This window comes from Electrophorus electricus, chromosome 5 (assembly GCF_041902795.1).
Source record: "Electrophorus electricus isolate QZ-2024a chromosome 5, ASM4190279v1, whole genome shotgun sequence".
Taxonomy (NCBI): Eukaryota; Metazoa; Chordata; class Actinopteri; order Gymnotiformes; family Gymnotidae; genus Electrophorus; species Electrophorus electricus.
In genome coordinates, this window is record NC_137501.1 from 26,805,569 (window position 1) to 26,820,454 (window position 14,886).

General features: G+C 36.5%; 1 protein-coding gene and 1 long non-coding RNA gene across 5 annotated transcripts; one reads left to right on the forward strand and one right to left on the reverse strand.

Moving 5' to 3' along the window:
- Positions 1–963: 963 nt before the first annotated feature.
- Positions 964–14,863, reverse strand: LOC113583869 (butyrophilin subfamily 2 member A1-like). Of its 4 annotated transcripts, XM_081714618.1 has the most exons (17): positions 14,664–14,863; positions 11,604–11,663; positions 11,169–11,516; positions 10,849–11,007; positions 9,924–10,061; positions 9,100–9,195; positions 8,887–8,928; positions 8,242–8,343; positions 5,929–5,991; positions 5,243–5,284; positions 4,974–5,015; positions 4,707–4,748; positions 3,462–3,524; positions 2,866–2,907; positions 2,511–2,591; positions 2,297–2,323; positions 964–2,206 (listed from the first exon to the last, which is right to left on the reverse strand). In XM_081714618.1, exons 1-17 carry the CDS (start codon positions 14,671–14,673, stop codon positions 1,680–1,682), a joined length of 1,884 nt encoding a protein of 627 aa, XP_081570744.1. In that variant the 5' UTR covers positions 14,674–14,863; the 3' UTR covers positions 964–1,679. The 4 variants fall into 4 exon arrangements, with proteins under 4 accessions (XP_081570744.1, XP_081570746.1, XP_081570745.1 ...); XM_081714620.1 differs by lacking the exon at positions 9,100–9,195; XM_081714619.1 differs by lacking the exon at positions 5,243–5,284.
- Positions 12,200–14,510, forward strand: LOC113583862 (uncharacterized). The gene is made up of 3 exons (XR_003411354.3): positions 12,200–12,418; positions 13,451–13,506; positions 13,691–14,510. It is a non-coding gene; the product is annotated as an uncharacterized LOC113583862 (long non-coding RNA).
- Positions 14,864–14,886: the final 23 nt, after the last annotated feature.

Genomic DNA, 14,886 nt, shown 5'->3' on the forward strand with positions numbered 1-14,886 from the left:
CTCGCATTTCACTCCTTGCTCCAAATGTCACAAAAGCAATATGGTCCCCAATACAATACCATTCTCAAATGTAATAAGCCTACAAGTAATCTATACCATTGCATTTGGGAATGTGAAGGATAAAGAAAATTGGTAAGAAGTAATGTGATGAAAACTAAATTACCATTATTATATTGATATATTATTATATTCTACATCTGTAACCCTGTAACATGCAACCTGAAATAATGGTATTTATTTTACATGCACAGCTGCTTCTTTCTTTTGTTACGACCCTGTCTAGGCGGTGAGGTCGCAACAGCACTTTGAAAAGACTGGTAGCAGGATGGTAGGTGGAATGATTAATCACTGGACTAAACTGGCAGACGAGGTGAAATTTTGTGTATTTAAATGGTGAACAAAGACACACACATCTATATACAAACACTGAATAACTTCGGGAGTGGTTATTTGCCAACATAACAAACAAAACCCACACTACCAAAAGAAACACCACAACTAACTACACTTTACAGCACAAAAATGAGGGGCGGGGCCAGCAACGAGGTGCACAGACAGCCCCAAATCCCGAACCAGATCATGAGCACACTGCAGCACTCCAGCAGTGTAACACTTTACAATGGAGGAAAACTGATAGCATGTAGGAAGACTGCTGAAAGAGATAGCAATCATTTTGTCAACAGAAATGCAAACGTGTACTGTGAAGTTAAACATGGGGTCTATAAAGAAATGTGGCATCATGTTATTTATGTTTTAATATAGTGATGTTAAGAATATGTTACATAAATAAATGTGGAAGGAAATAATGTTAAATGGTTTTCTTTTGTGATTTTCTTGGGTTTTTGAGTGTTGATTGTTTGGTGTTAAACATTTGAGCGTTGTATAAAGCTAGATTAGAAAAAAAAACCAACAACAACATTTTTTTTATTTTATGAGCAAAAATCTCATGAAAACAAGCCAGCATCAAGAATGTTGCTCAGAACGCCAATTAATTGTCTCCATTTAGTGGAGCGCACATTTGATCGGTGGTGTGTAGGTTTATGTATATGTAAGCCATGTATGTTTTGGTAAGCCAAAATGAGAGATGGTGCTTAATACTTTGATGAAGTTGCTAACTTTTTCAGTGCAGTGGAAAACAAAACCTGTGTATGTTTCTGACTCAACTTCTTCAATTATCTGAAACGGAATAATCTAGGACATTTCTTCCTGACATATTTCTCAAGGACTTTGAACCACATTGTTGATCTCTTCCAGTTCTCATCACCACAAGGTGGCTGGCCTCAGATGTGTTGTGTAAGCTGGAGCAGAGCAAAAACATGGCCTGGCCGAAGGTAGTCAAGGTTTGAATTTGAAAACTTTTACTTAGGCAGTTTCATTAAGAGGATTTTTCAAAATGGTATTATGTTGATGTGTTAAAAGTCTACAGGGTACAGCTAAACCCTGTTGTTACTATCTAAAGTCACTATTGTATTCTAAATTGAGGATAATAAAATTCACTTTACAGATACAGAAAAATGTGTATACACCCACTTATTCTAGTTATATTTAATAGGTGTACTCAGAAGAGTACAATTAAAATACAATAATTGACAAAACATGAATTACAAATATTTAACTTTGTATAGCAATAAAACAAGTTAGGATCATGATCATTTGTCAGAACATTAAAAATGTTTCCTTTAGTCTGTTTTATTTACAATGTGTAAAGGTGTTTTGTCTCGTACTCCAGGGCTGATTAGAGGGTACAGTGCTTTGGCTTTCACATTAGATAGTGTATAGATATGTGATTTTGAATCAGCATCATAAAAGGAGAGAGTGTGTTCATCACAGTCTAAAAACACTCCCACTGTTGTGATAATTTCAATAACATCTGTTAATGGAACTGGATGATCTTTGAAGTATATTTTACGTTCCTTTTCATAACAAAGGACCCAGAAACCATTCTTTGGTATTAATGGGATGTTGAACTTTCTCTCAGCTGTGTCGCTTGCCACTCCAACGTACCAAGACAGCTTTTCTTTAGGTTTTGACCACACCTTCACCTCCCAGTATTTTCTTCCAGAACTAAACTGCTCTTTACACAGGCAGAAGTTTCTATCATTTAAGTTGTCATCAGACTCTTCTATTTGAATGCAATGCACTCTCTTTCCCTGCTGCCCAACTCTAAAAAACTTTGGAGTTTCTTCTGAGTCTATGGTGATGTTCACTTAAGACAGAAATGGAAATATTTTATTATCCAACACTACATATTTATAATAATATAGTATTGTTGAACTAAACTGAGTTCATTTCTTACCTTTACATGTTTTCACCTGGTTCCATGCTGTTCCCCGGAATACCGCACAAAACATTACCAAAACAGAAGAAATACTGCTTTAAAACAGTAAGATGTGTACTGCAACTCAGTATTAGAAGTGATATTAAACTAAATGACAATTTACTCCAAAGACTCCAAAGAATCCCAAATATATTTTATTTTTAATTTTATATAATTGTCTTGTAACATTCACCTGGTATTGATGGCTTTACAGGCTCTTGTTCATGATGATTCACCTGCAACTGCAGAGTCTGTCTGGAGTCACTCACTGTGTCTAACACAACATTACAGAACAAATGTTTATTAATGTGAGAATAATTGACTGATGGTCTTGATGATCTTGTTGAAAGAGTTTGAAGATCCAGTTGGGAAGAAGTAGAAGTATTAGTCTTTGAATTGTATCTGTGAAGCTCAAATAATTAACTAGAAAATGAAGACCTATATAGAATTTTCTTGATAAATTATGTTTGTAAGTACTAATTCATAGAATTTTATAGGACACTCTTGGTGGGTTGGGAAAAATTGATTTGTAATAGTGAGAAAAAAACCTGTTGTTGAAGGTTCTTCTGGTGATTTATGCTGAACAGGATCTACAGGTAGAGATCATGAGGAATGAGCACATTTTAGACACACATTGATATTTCATCATTTTATTTCTAAAAATTAATAAACCAATTAAAGCTGTAACATTTCTGGTATTACTTTACTGGACCGTTCAGCTAAATGTTCTTATACACTTTTATTATTTAACTTTCTTTTGTCATGGATATCATACAATAAATGGAAGTATTATATTGAAAATATTTAATGGTTGTATTCTTATTGACACACTATCAGTAATAGCTCACTGTTCACAAGTGGAAGTGTCGGTCTGACTTCTAAAATGATTTAATCTTATCGTGAGCATTTGAGTATTTCATCTTTTTATAATGTGTTTAATTATAATGTGATTTATGCCTGCAATGTCCTTCAGTGAGTGATTCTTCTTTCTCACACTGCACAGCCTGTCTCAATCCACTTGTAGTGTTTAAACATGTGACATCTGTTTACATATTACAATACCATAAAATAAATGTGTATAAAAGGGAGATGAATTTCTGGTACTTGAGGAGTGATTTTTGGAGCCATAAAAGATAGTAATTACCTGCACAGAGAGGGTCTGAGGCTGGGATGTTGGTAGAGACATTAGTTTCAGTTTGAACTGATTCTGTGATGCACAAATAAATAACCACAAATAAAGATGTGCATAGAATTCTGATAGACAAATCACTTTTGTATATATTTTTTCAGACATGTTTTTGATCTATCTTACACGTTCTGATATATAAAACACATTTATAACATTAATAATCAGTTCAGTATTTGAAATTTTCATATCTAAAGTCATTTGGACTTATTTTGTCTTTTGGGAATAAGGTTCGGGTTAATAAAACCAGATTATTAGTAAAAATGTTCTAGCAATTAGTAAAACAAAATAGTAAAAAATGAAAATCTGAAGTGTCCTAAGGGTTTGGATTAGTTTGAACAAGTACCAGCTCTTAATATTTTACCAAGAACCACAATTTTATCAAGGTTAATCAAAGACCCAAATATCCAGTGTTTGCTATTGTTCTCTTTGATTGTATCCTTGTCTTGTGCAGCAGGAGTCCAGGTCCCCTCTGGCACCCTGGCCATCCAGAAACCAGATTGCCAGACAAAAACGCATCCTTGTAACAAATTACCACAACACATTCATTACATGCGTTAATACCGACAACCCAGAGCAATATAGCAGAGCCATAACTTCTCCTGAGGACCAGCTGTTTCTGGTGACCAAGGATGTGCGGAGATGCCAAAGAAAGATAAACACAGGGAGAGCTACTCTTTAGAGCATGTCCTCAACAGCCATCTGAAGTTGGGCTGATATCTTCATATCACTGGCCCATATCTACTGTTTCCACCTGCTTTAAGACCACTACTGCCATCACATGTCTAAATGACTACTGACCCATACCCCACACCCCTATAATAATGAAGTGCTTTGAAGGATTAGTGATTACACACATCAAAGACTTATCTGCGAATGTTACACTATCTTACACTGACCCACCTAGACAAAAGAAATAATTAACTGAATGTTATTTTTAACATTTGATCTCAACATTTAACACCAGTAATTCCATTAAACTGATCAATAAACTCAGAGTCTACATATAACTGGGTTTTGGACTTTCTCAATGGTAGAGCAAATGGCTATGGACTCAGCCCACTCAAATAATTAACTAGAAAATGAACCCCTATATAGAATTTTTTTGATAAATTATGTTTGTAAGTACTAATTCATAGAATTATTTAGGACACTCTTGGTGGGTTGGGAAAAATTGATTTGTAATAGTGAGAAAAAAAAAACCTGTTGTTGAAGGTTCTTCTGGTGATTTATGCTGAACAGGATCTACAGGTAGAGATCATGAGGAATGAGCACATTTTAGATCCAGTTGGGAAGAAGTAGAAGTATTAGTCTGAATTGTATCTGTGAAGCTCAAATAATTAACTAGAAAATGAAGACATATATAGAATTTTCTTGATAAATTATGTTTGTAAGTACTAATTCATAGAATTTTTAGGACACACTTTGTGGGTTGGGAAAAATTGATTTGTAATAGTGAGGGAAAAAAACCTGTTGTTGAAGGTTCTTCTGGTGATTTATGCTGAACAGGATCTACAGGTAGAGATCATGAGGAATGAGCACATTTTAGATCCAGTTGGGAAGAAGTAGAAGTATTAGTCTTTGAATTGTATCTGTGAAGCTCAAATAATTAACTAGAAAATGAAGACCTATATAGAATTTTCTTGATAAATTATGTTTGTAAGTACTAATTCATAGAATTTTTAGGACACACTTTGTGGGTTGGGAAAAATTGATTTGTAATAGTGAGGAAAAAAAACCTGTTGTTGAAGGTTCTTCTGGTGATTTATGCTGAACAGGATCTACAGGTAGAGATCATGAGGAATGAGCACATTTTAGACACACGTTGATATTTCATCATTTTATTTCTAAAAATTAATAAACCAATTAAAGCTGTAACATTTCTGGTATTACTTTACTGGACCTTTCAGCTAAATGTTCTTATCCACTTTTATTATTTAACTTTCCTTTGTCATGGATATCATACAGTAAATGGAAGTATTATATTGAAAATATTTAATGGCTGTATTCTTATTGACACTCTATCAGTAATAGCTCACTGTTCACAAGTGGAAGTGTCAGTCTGACTTCTAAAATGATATAATATGCCAAGTGTGCCAAAAAAATATAAAAGTATTTTACAATAAACAACAACTATCTTAGACCCTTTAAAGCTATTTGCCCACTGATTTCATCTTATAATGAGCATTTGAGTATTTCATCTTTTTATAATGTGTTTGATTATAATGTGATTTGTGCCTGCAATGTCCTTCAGTGAGTGATTCTTCTTTCTCACACTGCACAGCCTGTCTCAATCCACTTGTAGTGTTTAAACGTGTGACATCTGTTTACATATTACAATACCATAAAATAAATGTGTATAACAGGGAGATGAATTTCTGGTATTTGAGGAGTGATTTTTGGAGCCATAAAAGATAGTAATTACCTGCACAGAGATGGTCTGAGGCTGGGATGTTGGTAGAGACATTAGTTTCAGTTGGAACTGATTCTGTGATGCACAAATAAATAACCACAAATAAAGATGTGCATAGAATTCTGATAGACAAATCACTTTTGTATATATTTTTTCAGACATGTTTTTGATCTATCTTACACGTGCTGATATATAAAACACATTTATAACATTAATATTCAGTTCAGTATTTGAAATTTTCATATCTAAAGTCATTTGGACTTATTTTGTCTTTTGGGAATAAGGTTCGGGTTAATAAAACCAGATTATTAGTAAAAATGTTCCAGCAATTAGTAAAAAAAAATAGTAAAAAATGAAAATCTGAAGTGTCCTAAGGGTTTGGATTAGTTTGAACAAGTACCAGCTCTTAATATTTTACCAAGAACCACAATTTTATCAAGGTCAATCAAAGACCCAAATATCCAGTGTTTGCTATTGTTCTCTTTGATTGTATCCTTGTCTTGTGCAGCAGGAGTCCAGGTCCCCTCTGGCACCCTGGCCATTCAGAAACCAGATTGGCAGACAAAAACGCATCCTTGTAACAAATTACCACAACACATTCATTACATGCGTTAATACCGACAACCCAGAGCAATATAGCAGAGCCATAACTTCTCCTGAGGACCAGCTGTTTCTGGTGACCAAGGATGTGCGGAGATGCCAAAGAAAGATAAACACAGGGAGAGCTACTCTTTAGAGCATGTCCTCAACAGCCATCTGAAGTTGGGCTGATATCTTCATATCACTGGCCCATATCTACTGTTTCCACCTGCTTTAAGACCACTACTGCCATCACATGTCTAAATGACTACTGACCCATACCCCACACCCCTATAATAATGAAGTGCTTTGAAGGATTAGTGATTACACACATCAAAGACTTATCTGCGAATGTTACACTATCTTACACTGACCCACCTAGACAAAAGAAATAATTAACTGAATGTTATTTTTAACCTTTGATCTCAACATTTAACACCAGTAATTCCATTAAACTGATCAATAAACTCAGAGTTTACATATAACTGGGTTTTGGACTTTCTCAATGGTAGAGCACATGGCTATGTACTCAGCCCACTCTAGTACTCCTTCTTGATCCACAAATTTATCACCAGACTTCAGGTTCTTTAACTCTGAATTATTCTGTTTTCATGCAGAATTGGGCCTGCTGTAATATTGAATTCACCAGTTGGGACTGTATAACATCATACATATTATCAATTGTGATACAAGTCAAAGTCTGCAGTTTATTTCCTGATGCATATTACTACAATGGAGCAATAATATTGTTTTACCACACTACTCATTGCTTCAGTATACTTTATGGTCCATTACTGACCAGTGTTGCTATGTGTAACATCTGGTTGTCACTCTGTAATAGTCTATGCTTTTTGCATTGTTTGTCACTAACTGTACCTTAATGTTTGTCCATGAGGACTTTAGTACAGTTTCAATGTGTATATACCCATGTGGCAGTGAAAAAGCTTTGTGTAATGCTATGTTGGTATGACAATAAAAATTGCATTGAAATCAATCTTTTTCATTTAGAAACATTTGCATATTGATGAGCACATTGGTTTTAAATGGGTTTTTTTCTTTCCTTTCATCAGTCATTTCTAAGTTCCATCTACATTACGTCTTTTCATTGGACTGCGATAAACAGCAATTATTTATTTTATATAACGGCACTCTCCCCATCCAATAAATCACGTGATATGACCTGCCACATGCTGGTGGTGTTTCCTTGTTGACTGTTCACCGTGTGATTATTCCTTGATTGCAGCCACACCCTTCTTTTTAGTTGATCATTTGTTACACCTGCACCCTGTTAAATCATTTCATATATGTATGTATTAAAACCATGTTGGTAATATGTTTGTTGGTCATTCTTCATGCTCCTTGTTTGTATTGAGGTATTCTTTGTCTGTACCATTCGTTACTCATTTTATGTGTGTTCAGTACTGTTTGTGTTTGTCATTAGCGAATTACGTTTTTTGAATAAGTGTCTGTGTTTATCAAGACTCACTGCTGCCTCCTGCTCCTTACCCTGTGGCACTTGGGCTGTAACATTTTATTACGACTGACTGTGTTTTTTATTTTTAAGTAAAAAAGTAGTGGATTCAGAGTCCTTATAATAATCTGCCCTAATGCAAGAACAGAAACCTTTTAACATTTTCTGTGGAAGGTAGTTAAGTTGTGAGCTGTCAGAAAATTGAAATGTAGGTTCAACCAAAGTATGTGAACTTGCACATGCACACACATTCACCCATGGGCGTTCTGACTAACCTAATATTGCAGTCTGATCAGATGAAACTGCAGTGTGAGATTTATTCCATGTCTGCTTATCTGTGTCCATAGGAAAGGTGTTCAGTCGTTCAGTTTCTGACGCTACAAAATACAAAAATGTTTCAGTATTTGATTTTCAGTATTCGAAGTTCATTCATCTGTTCTAACACACATTTACCTGCAGTTTCACCCTTGGCTCATAATTGTAATCCTGATCTAACTGCACCCCCCCACCCCAAAAAAAGACACCTTTCTGACACAAGAATTACTGCTCTTATTTCAGTATTTGATTTTAACAGATCTGATACAGTCAGCAAAGTCATCTATGGTATACCAGCATCTTACCCTCTCACCATCAGTCCAGCCAACTGGTTTTCTATTTCAACCAGTAATGCCACATAAGCATGGTTCTATGATTTCCTCAATCAGATCTCCAAAATATTAATTTTATCTAAACAAAGGTTCATTACAATTGTGTAATATCATCTATGGCACATTTACTTGCAGTTTCACCCCTTGCTCAGGATTCTGACCGAGAAAATGGCCACGTCTTTAACACTTCCTTTGATATTACAGAGTTGAACAGATATCATTGTTCATTTAGCAGGTTGTTATCAGCAAAATGGACTTTATCCCAGTACCTACCTTCTGTACTTTGTGTTCTCTTTCGCTTGGAGCCAATCAGACCTACAACACAGAGAGTGCCATGTAGTGTTACAGCCTAACATCTCAGCCAACACAATATCACTTAATTCAAATTCACATATTTTAGAAGTTTATGAGTCAAATGCACACTTCTGTAGAGGAATGTAATGAGAATAATATTAGTATCAGTGAAACCCTATTTTTGTATAGCACCTTTTTTATTTAGCACGCAGTATACTGCAAGTCCTGTGACACACAGCAGCAAGAAGATGAGCGTCACAATGAAGGGTCCATACATCGACTCTGCAACTACACACAAAACCAACAAACTCATAAGCCTGAGTGTGTTCTGCTTTGGGAGTTGTGGATCTCCATATTTAGCTAGATCCTGTAATGACTAGGTAGGTATCATTTGTATTACCATTTTGAGATTTGTTCCTACTATGATGCCGTATTTTCATTGGACATGCCTAGTACAAGTGTTAGACTGTGTTTGAAATAGCTATATACTACTACTCCATACTACTTGCATACTAACTGGGCTCCAAATCAGACATTTGCGAACAAAATAAATTATTTGAGTACCCGAAAGATACCCAGATGACATACTACTTCCACCAAATATGCACCCAGAGCTATCTACTTGGTGTACTGCTTCCGATCACACAACCGTTGTGGAAAATCTTTCACAAGTGGGCGGGACCTTCATATGCTTCACGTGACTTCATAGTATGGCTTGTGTTTGTCGCATACTGAATATTATACTGCAAACTAATACAGGGACCAATATGCAGTATACAGTATATACTAAGGGTAGTATGCCATATAGTGTAAGAAATCCTGTTCTTATCATGTCTACTGATAATCTTAGGCTAATGAGTAATATATTTTGCAGTTTCCTTCGTGGATTAGCCACCCATTTATGCTCATTGTTTTGATGTCCGTAAATGTGGAAAATGATGCATCATGCTGTTATAGCTAGGGGAAGGATGCAGTTTTGTGTAATTTTATTTCTCTTTGTGATTGTAAAGTGTCACCTGCAGGAGTATGTGGCAGAATTCTGCTTTCTCCCCTCTCCTGATTGGAAGTAGATAAACCCACAGAGCAGGAAAGCCACTCTGATTCAGAGGAAGGGACAAAGAGCCAAGAACATACATTCACCAGCCCTTCAGAGTCTGCGAGATAGAAGTTCAGATGGGGGGAGTGAGAGAGAAAGAGAGTAGGGAAACAAAGAGGACGAAGTGGATAGGAACGTTACATATGGATGTATAGACACAGTTACTGTCTACAAAATGCATTTCTCAAAAGCTCCTAATATCTCCCAAGCTCACTTTAAGAAAGGGATCAAAAGGTCAATGGCTTACTGAACTGCATTCAGCAGCTTCACTATCATAACAAAAGTTCCAAACCAGGGGGTCTCCACTGAATTGGAGAGACCATGTGGCTTATTTAGCATATGAAAAAGCCAGTTAGGAAGGTGCCAACAGCTCTTGCTGTAATTAACTTAAAGGAACTTTGAGAGTGAGGTATAAACAACCATCATTGACAATGAGAACTGGCCTACACATGAACGTCTTAGAACTTCATTTCTATTGAGGAATGATAGATACAACTGGGGTGGTATTTTCATTCTGAAATCCTTAACATCGGTCATACACAATTGATGTCACATCCTTAACAGGATAAGTGTAGTCAGGTGAGAGGTGCTACTTTCAAATGTTAATATGGTGTTTTTTTAATAGTAGGTGTTCAGTCCAGCTCTACTGAATCTGTAGTGCTTTACTGTACTTTGCAACTGCTTATTGGAATAAAAATCTATAATTTTTTCTTCTCTTTTGGAGAGATGCCCTTTTTCCTTACACCATCCTTGTTGTATTTCTGGATGAGATGGATGGAATTAAGGGATAGATGGAATTATGGAGAAATTATGCTAGTTGCTTTTTGGTATCTAAGAAGGGTTACCAGTGGTGAACTTGACTTTGCTGAGATGTTTCAGGTCTGTCCCACTCTTGTCTGTCCAGATGACAGATGGCTCAGGAAACCATCCATGTGACTGACAGCTAATATTCAACTTCTCATCTTCTGCTTTAGCAACAGAGAGGACAGGAGTGGAACCCACAACTGCAAAAAACAGTAATGTTAACCAGTTAAATCCACCAATAACTTTCCCCAGTGTTTTTTTTTTTTTTTTTTTTACTGCAACCTGGGAGGAACATTGTGTGACTTCGAACTGAAGATGGTCAAAAGAAGGCTTTGAAAAAAATAAAGAAGCCAGCTTTTACCTTTTATCTGGAGGGACACCTTGTTCTTTTCATACCAGCTTTCACTGCTAACATGGCAAATATAGTCTCCTCTGTCTGCTAGTGTGAGGTTCTCCAACTTCAGAGTGACATTTCCTTTCGCTTGTATCCCTAAGAGAGACACTCGCCCCTGGTACTTTTGATCTGCTTGGCTCTCCAAGATCTGCCTGTTTTTATAGAACAGAACTGGGGCATTGTACATATTTGGGCGGTACCAGCGCACTTCAAGGGATCCAGCATCTGTGTTATTTGAGAGAGTGCAGGGCAGAGACACAGATGCCCCCTGGAGCCCTGTGACAGGATCTTGTGGAACAACCACTGAGAACATTTCTGCAGAGCAGAGAGATTTGACAGTAATGTCAGCAAAATCCCAAATATGTTGATTGTAGCTTTTAGATAATTAATAACCATACTCACTGAAGGAAGCATGACAAAGAGTGGGAAGGAGAAACAGCCAAACCCATCCCAGTAGTGTGACTGTTAATTAATGTAGATGTAAATAAATGCAAATGTAAACACTGTGTAACATTTTAAGACAGATTAAGGCTTGTTTAGATTTTGCTTAAGTTTTAAGTTGTTTTAATTTATCAAATAACAACTATCATCATAGGAAAGCAACTGTAGAGCTGAGTTTCAGTTTACCTTTAATAAATAGACAACTATTATTTAAAAAAATCGTCTAGCAGTTGTAATAAAAAGACTTGTGGAACTTGTGAGCCAATAATTCATTATTATATAAATATATTTCGCTGTTATAGTCTGCTGAAGAATCAATGGTTAATTAATAACCTTTATTACCACTATTGGCGTTCACATTATTTGTTGTTTTGAATCTTGTACAAGTAAACCAGATTGAGTTTTTATTGTAAACTTCACTTAAAACGAATCTGTTGGTTTAGCTATTAGACGACACCATTCAACAGACGTGTGATCAGACGCATGACTCGTAGCTGTAGCCTAATCATGCGCATGACTCGTCACGCCCATTAAACTCTCCCAGCTGTAGTCTAAACTGGGAAATGCCGAATGATCATTATTTAGACTTAGGGATTATAGATGCTGCTGAAACAATACCATTGTAAATCCAGAGAAACAGGTGGGCGGAGAGGGGTTTCCCTTATTCATCCACCCTGAAGGCGCTAATGCTATCCAGCTGGCATATGACCCACCTTCAACGTTGAAATGTGATTGAAATAATGTCAGTTGTTTCAACGTTTAATCGTTGTGAAAAGGTTAGTAAATTACTTATAAATCAACGTTGGAATTTAGGCCTTTATTATTTTATTTGCAAAATATTATTAATATTTTGATCAGAAACACTTCAAAGGTCTAATTTATATGTTAAAACATAAAACAACAATAGATATCTCACGCAAAAATACTCCAGAGGTGAGGTAGCTCGTAACGGAAGAGGGTTTTTGCGCGCATTGTTTATGGACTAAATTAGCTAGATAACTCGTTATTAGCTAACTGCATTAGTTATACAGCTAGCTAGCGTTAGCTTGGTCAGGAAACAATGATAAATAATAATGTGCGTTTTGACACTTTCACACTGTCAACTTGCGCTTTTGCGGTTGTTGGTGATATTTCCACAGAGGCAAAGTGCATAATGTGTAACGTAGCTAGTTAGGGCGCAAAAATATCTGCTAATTTGCTAGTTAGTTTTTCATCGCTCTTGTGTATCTATAGACCCCAGATTTAGTAGCTAACGCGGCACCCGAAATGGCTAACCTAACTATCTTCCCCTGCCAAGTGGCCACTGTTGGGCCCCTGAGCAAGGCCCTTAACCCTCAATTGATGGAATTGTATTCAGTCAGAATTGTAAGTCAGCTTGGATAAATGCAGTAGATGGGTGTCTTGGTTGTGCACCCTGTCATTTATGGTGAGCAGTGAGCACAGTCCCAATTTGGCATGCAGTCTGGAAAAAGTGCCCCACATCAGATGGTTGTCAACTTGTTTCACACTGTCCTAGAGAGACTGTCCTCTGCCTGTTCAAGTTTAGGATCAACAGTAGACCCTTTGCTGTTGAGGTTCTTAGCCAAGTGATATACTTCACTGGAATGTGGTTCCATAGCAACAACAAAGTGGGTTTTCTAGTTTCACAAGTCGAGTGTCGCTTAACATGCGAGGTGTGAACTAAACGTAATTGTATTTAAACAACTACAGCTCTGGAAAATGGTTGACAATGCACACATGATTTGTAATACATTAGCTAAAATGCACATTATTTGAGATCGTAATCTAACCTGTTTTTTGTTGTTTAGATGTTATCAGTACATATAAAACCACACACAAAGCAGACCATGGCAAAATACCTCAGGTATGCACCAGAGAGGATGAGTGCTGGTAGCATAAAGAAATGTGGGATTTGCGTTTTTAATTGCCTGTCTTATTCAGTTTCCTGTTGTACTGTTCAAGTTCTCTGATTAAAATATTCTAAAAAGTGAACTGCTTTAATATTTTATTCTGGAATCTTGTATAATGCTTTTTTCCCTCCCATACAGTGTGGAACATCCCAGTCTTGCAATAAATATAGAACGGTTTGGAAATCCGACTGTGCCATTGGATCACATTCAAGATGACTTGTATGTATGGTATGGCAAGTAAATTAAATGTGAAAAATATTGAAATGAAAACATGAAATATGTAAATGTGCCACGGTTTTCCCCTCCTTTCTTCCGTGTTCCATGTTTTCCCTGTCTTGTGTATTTTAGTTCCATGCCGTAGTTTCGTTTTATCCTCGTTGGATTGCTCACACCTGTCCCTCGTTTCTACCTTGTTAATGTATTTAAACTTTGTCTGATGCGCTGTGTTTTAGCTGTTCATTGTGTTCGGTGGATGTATGAAAGCCCGTCTGTGTTTTAAAGGCTTCGTTTGTTAGCCTGGTATTGGCCTTTTTCCATTGTTTGCATTCGAGTGTTTGTTTATAATGTATCTCCGTTTTGGCTCTATGACCCTGGACTATTCCAACGACTACGACTCTGGATTTGCCCTTAAATCTCGCTCACCGGGACAAAATGATTCAATTCCAAACTAGCATAAAGAGTAACTGAAAGCAAAGTTGTGTACGGTGGGGAATAAAATGGAGATGCAATGTATTCAGTGTTATCAACGATGATTTCATCTTAAAAATTGAAACCAAATTCAACTGTGGTATGTTGATACAATAGCGAAAAAACTCTGCTAATTCAGTTTTGAAAAGGTAGACGTTGACACAAAGTCGTTGATTCATTTTTCCAAATCGGAACAAAATGCAGCGGTTATTCAACCTCGATCCACGGTGAATAAACGATTATATGCCAGCTGGGTCGTGTAAACTGCTATTATACATTAAACCTTCCTACCCCTGACAACTTATGTTGCTTCTTGAATAATTCAAAGCAATTTAAAGACAGCCTACATACGAAAGAGCGTGTGTCGCAACATAGATGAGAAAATATTGAAGAACCTGGTTATGTACAGGCCAATTAATCTTACCTGAAATCATGACACTGGTGAATAATATATACTCAGATATATGTCCTCTTCAAATAAAAAGACAATGCAAATACTTCATAAATGCATTTACCCGTCACTCAACTGCACGCAATGTCATTCGAATATTAACTCATACTTTCGGTTTTGTACAAGACACGGTCCCTTAAATAAAAACTGAATCAACTGATCATGACGTGACCAAGAACCCGGTCAGTGAGCAGCC

Coding starts and splice junctions, on each gene's coding strand:
- LOC113583869 (XM_081714618.1), bottom strand. Junction 5,992..8,241: donor TGATCAGACTGCAATATTAG/GTTAGTCAGAAC, acceptor TGTGCATCACAG/AATCAGTTCCAACTGAAACT. Junction 2,324..2,510: donor TGTAAAGCCATCAATACCAG/GTGAATGTTACA, acceptor TCCGGGGAACAG/CATGGAACCAGGTGAAAACA.